The sequence below is a fragment of the Oncorhynchus clarkii genome, chromosome 13 (genome assembly GCF_045791955.1).
Source record: "Oncorhynchus clarkii lewisi isolate Uvic-CL-2024 chromosome 13, UVic_Ocla_1.0, whole genome shotgun sequence".
Taxonomy (NCBI): Eukaryota; Metazoa; Chordata; class Actinopteri; order Salmoniformes; family Salmonidae; genus Oncorhynchus; species Oncorhynchus clarkii.
The window spans coordinates 11,303,904-11,308,903 of NC_092159.1; the positions used below are offsets into that span (position 1 = coordinate 11,303,904).

General features: G+C 44.8%; 1 protein-coding gene across 1 annotated transcript in view; it reads right to left on the reverse strand.

The window, feature by feature from the left end:
* The window catches only part of LOC139424404 (C1q and TNF related 6b), an 18,302-nt gene that overhangs the window by 219 nt on the left and 13,083 nt on the right, over positions 1-5,000 (reverse strand). Inside the window, exon 4 of the mRNA XM_071176179.1 lies at positions 1-4,597. This exon is cut by the window's left edge and continues 219 nt beyond it. Within this exon, the coding sequence (XP_071032280.1) occupies positions 4,302-4,597 (296 nt within the window). The 3' untranslated portion in view covers positions 1-4,301. The remainder of the gene's footprint in view (positions 4,598-5,000) is intronic.

The window sequence follows — 5,000 nt, forward strand, 5'->3', positions numbered from 1 at the left end:
CTCTCTCTCTCTCTCCTCTTTCCTCTCGCTCTCTCTCTCTCTCCTTTCAGGCCCTCTCTGTGTGTGTTTGTGTTGGCAACAGCCTCTTAAGCGCGGTAGGTAAAATCCCTACATCCAACAAGCCTGCCAAGAAAGCCTCACACACACACACACACACACGTGCGGGCACGTCAAACACACAAAGAGAGAAGGAGAGCCAAGAAAGCTTCACTCAGCTCAACCTCAGGGGGGAGAAGCTTTAGAAAACCCCAGGTCCTTTCTCCTCCCACACAATAAGATGTGCTGCTGTTACTGTACGTTAGTCGTTGTTATCATGCAGCTCTTACTAATATACTGTGTCTGAAAGGAGGATCACATTTACATATATCTGGTTTACTTTAGGCCAGAGAATGTTCCCACAGGAAAAACAACGTTGATTTACATGAGTCGGCAGCTCTTCCTCAGTTCATGCTACTCTACTGTAATGTTTACATTAGTTAGTTAATTCGTTAGTTTACACTAGAAAGGGCCGATCTTAGAGATGTCCTAACTTGAGGGGTCGTGACCCCACTCTCCCATCTGGGATACATTCTCAGAGACTTTCTGCCTTACCCTTTCTATCTTTCTATTTCCCTCTCTCCTTCTCTCTCATGAGAATGTAGTCTCCTCTCTCTCTCTCTCTCATCCTCCTTCTTTCCCTCTCTCCTTCTCTCTCATGAGAACGCAGTCTCCTCTCGCTCTCTCTCTCTTCCATTCACCCCTTTCTCCCTTTCTCTCATCCTCCTTCTTTCCCTCTCCTTTTACCCCTTTTCACTCCCTATTTTTCTTTCCTCTCTACTATTCTCCTCTCCCTCTCTGTCTCCTTCTTCTCCCCCTCTTTCCCCTTCTCTCAGGGTAGTTCGGTCAGTCAGAGGTCTGGTTGTCATTAGCTTCCTGTTACTGACTTAAAGAAAAACAGCCCAGAGAGAGAGAGAGAGAGAGAGAGAGAGAGAGAGAGAGGGACAGACGGACGGACGGACAGAGGATGAGAGAGAGGGAGAGAGAGAGAAAGAGGATGAGAGCAAAAGAGGGAGGTCAGGGAGAAACAGAGAGAGACAGATGGAGAGAGAGGGAGAGGGAGAGGAAGAGCGAGAGAGAGAGAGAGAGAGAGAGGGAGAGAGAGAGGAAAGAGGAGAGAGAGAGCGAGAGGAAGAGCAAGAGAGGGAGCGAGGAGAGAGGAGAGAGAGAGAGCAAGACAGAGAGAGTAGAGTGTTAGAGGGAGAGAGAGACAGAGATGGAGAGAGAGCAAGAGAGAGAGAGATAGCGAGGGTGTTAGAGAGAAAGCTGTGGCTGACTTTGACGCAGGGGGAAATCGGACGTCATTGATGTCATTGAAAACTCTCGCTAACTCTCCTCTTGAACCCTTCTCCAGAAACCTGTCTTGTAAACATGCCATGAGCATGAGATAATATACGTCATAACCTGTCATAGCCTGTCATAACCTGTCATACCAACTGCTCCCAGCCGCCCTCCCATCTAAACCTTGAACTCTAACAGCAGTAACTGCAGGAGTTTTATCAACACTCGTTCACAGGTAACATAACACCACAACTTACTTTATGGCTCATTTTATAGAGCATGGCGTTTATAGGATAGTGGGGCGATTCAAAGCTACTTTACTGTTTACCTCAGATGGAGTCGTTACTGTTATGAACTGGGTCCATGTCTTTAATGAGGGTATAAAAGGCTCTAAGTGCTGCTAAATACAAGAGAACTACACAACCGTCTAATAGAACTAATAAAATGCATCCAGGAAGGAACAGGAGTTCTGCTGCTTTTCACTTTTACTGTAGCCTGGTTCCAGATCTGTTTGTACTGTCTCGCAATGGTCATTGTCATGCCAAACAGCACAAACTGATCTGGGACCAGGCTAGTTTTAGAGAGGCCGTCTACCAACAACTCTCAGAGGACTCCTTGAAAGTGCATCTGCATTCGTAGAGGTGCGTAGGAAACAGAGCCATTGTTTGAGCGAGGTTATAAATGGCTGTGTTTTGGGGCACACGGTAAATACTAATAACCCAACCCACAATGCTTTCTGCTGTTCTGCCTCCTGGGTACAGCAAACCAACTGTGTCAACTTCTGCTCTTGGTTTTGAGTGATATCCAGGAAATAGGTACTTACAGTACAACAGCCATAGGAAGTACATCCCTATGGTACGCTATTACATTGGCTACGGAGCTATTGACTAGGGAATTACACCACTAAAGCCTCTTCTAATTGGCTACGGAGCTATTGACTAGGGAATTACACCACTAAAGCCTCTTCTAATTGGCTACGGAGCTATTGACTAGGGAATTACACCACTAAAGCCTCTTCTAATTGGCTACGGAGCTATTGACTAGGGAACTACACCACTAAAGCCTCTTCTAATTGGCTACGGAGCTATTGCCTCCTAGGGAACTACACCAGTAAAGCCTATTCTAATTGGCTACAGAGCTATTGACTAGGGAATGACACCACTAAAGCCTCTTCTAATTGGCTACGGAGCTATTGCCTAGGGAACTACACCAGTAAAGCCTATTCTAATTGACTACAACGCTATCTAGTCATGGCCTAATACACCAGTTGGTCTCTCCTCTATCTCCAGTTTAGCCCCAGTCCCTGTGGACTGAGGACAGAATTAGCAGTAATAGGAGAGATATGGTCGTCCATCTGGCAACCAATTCAACCATCACCATCCAAACCACACATGTTGTTGTTGTTTTTCCTCTCTTTAGCTTTTAGTTGGTTTTTCATTGGAGCTGTCAAACAAAACTGACTGCACCCATATTCCCTACATAGTACACTACTATGACATACTAGGACACACTTTATATGCCCAATATAGTGCACTACTTTTGGCACCCTATTCCCCATGTATTGCAATACTAGGACATACTCAAATCTTGACAGTAATGAGGAGTTGTATACTCTAACGGTGGGAAACAGGCAGGGGTCAGGGTTTGACCTTTAACCTCTAGGTGAAAGATAGAATGCATCTGTTCAACCTGCTCAACTGACAACGGGGAGTAATGGTTCTAGAAGGTCTGGTTTAGAATGGGCTTCTAGTTTGAATGGGTTTTTACAAATGATTGTTTGGTTTATATTGTTCTGATACAGTATGTGTTGTATTGATACAATGGAATTCAGTACTTTCAGGTTTTGGTGGTATCGGGTTAGGGTAAGCCCAGCCTGGATGCAGAACTTTTTCAAACTGCATTCAGCAACAGTAGCGTATTGTTTTCAGGTCGTGACAACAACAACAGTTCAGCTAAAGCAAAGACCAACTGGCACCCAGACTAGTGATAAAACGTTTTAGGTAACAAAAATCTATACAAATATTTACATGTTACAAGCTGCTCTGCAGCTTAAAGTAAATCTCTATAAAAACACGTAACACTGAGTTATCAATATATATATCAATGCAATCTTGCATTACTTACTCAACAATCTCTATATATTCATTTGATATGGCTGGCATTTTCTTCTTTTTCACTTTTACAGCTTTCCTCGAGGTCACCTTAGCAACAGTTCAACGCAGGGTCCATTCAAGTCTAGTCCCAAAACCACCCGAAGAGCAAAAGACATTGAAAAGACATTGAAAATGTATTTTTGGTCCAAAAAATATGTTGAAAAGACGTTGAAAAGCTTAAAAAGTTATGTAATTTCAACCAATTTTTTCTCACTGGGACTACACAACACTGCACAACACTGCCCACAATCCTCCCCATTCAAAGTACCTGAGAGGAATACATCGTGAGGCAGAGGAAAATGTGTGTGCAGGTCATTTGTATCATTGGCTGCTTTAGGAGCAACGGAGCAAGTACAAACAAAATCCAACCCAGAGTTTCCATTTGGTGAGCACTGAAAGCACCAAAAAGGAACAATCAAAATCAACCCATAGTTTCCATTTGGTGAGCACTGAAAGCACCAAAAAGGAACAATCAAAATTAACCCAGAGTTTCCATTTGGTGAGCACTGAAAGCACCAAAAAGGAACAATCAAAATTAACCCAGAGTTTCCATTTGGTGAGCACTGAAGGCACTACAAAGGAACAACTAAAATGTCCATTTGGTGAGCACTGAAGGCACTACAAACGGACAAACAAAATCCAACCAGATTACATTTGAATTTGGTGAGCACTGAAGGCAATATAGGCACAAGCAAAATCAAAAATCCAACACCGGCGCAAGTTCCCTCTCTCTCTTCTTTCCTCCTTCTTCATCACTGAACTTTAGGCATGATAAAACAACCAAACTCCAACACAGAGTTTCCTCCCCCTCTCCCTCTCCCTCCACTCTGATCACTGGACACTAGGCGCCACCAGGTATCCATTAAAGGTAATATAGACGTCCACGTCATCACTATAGACGGCGTTCTCCCTCTCCCTCTTGTAGAGCCTGACCCAGACCTCGTCGTTCAGCGCCAGGTCCATCATCACACTCTGACTCTGCATGATGGACCTCTCACTGGGCTGGGCGTACAGGATCACCTGCTCCTTATCGTTGTGCATCAGGTGGAGGTAGGTCTCCTTGAAGTTCCACGTGTGGATGTTCACGTTGAAGAAGTAGATACCTGGGACGAAGCAGTAGAATTTACCTTCAGAGAAAGGAGGAGAAAGTGATTAGTTAGTGTTAGAGTCAGGCGTTTTAATGCTGGGCTGGAACAAAAATACTGCAAATAAGTGATGTTGAAGATGCTGATCCTGGGATGAAGCAGTAGAATTTACCTTGAGAGAAGAGAAAGTGTTAGAATCAGGTGTTTTTTATATTATTAGTGCTGGGCTGGAACAAAAGCCTGCACCCTAGAGACACCGGAGTAGTAGTAGACGCGCGGACGTAGCAGTAGAATTGACCTTTGAACATGTGGGGAAAAGTGTGTGGGGCCTCCTGAGTGGGGCAGTGGTCTAAGGCACTGTGCTAGAGGCGTCACTACAGATCCGGGTTCGATACCTGGCTGTGTTGCAGCCGGCCGCGACCGGGAGACCCATGAGACGCCACAC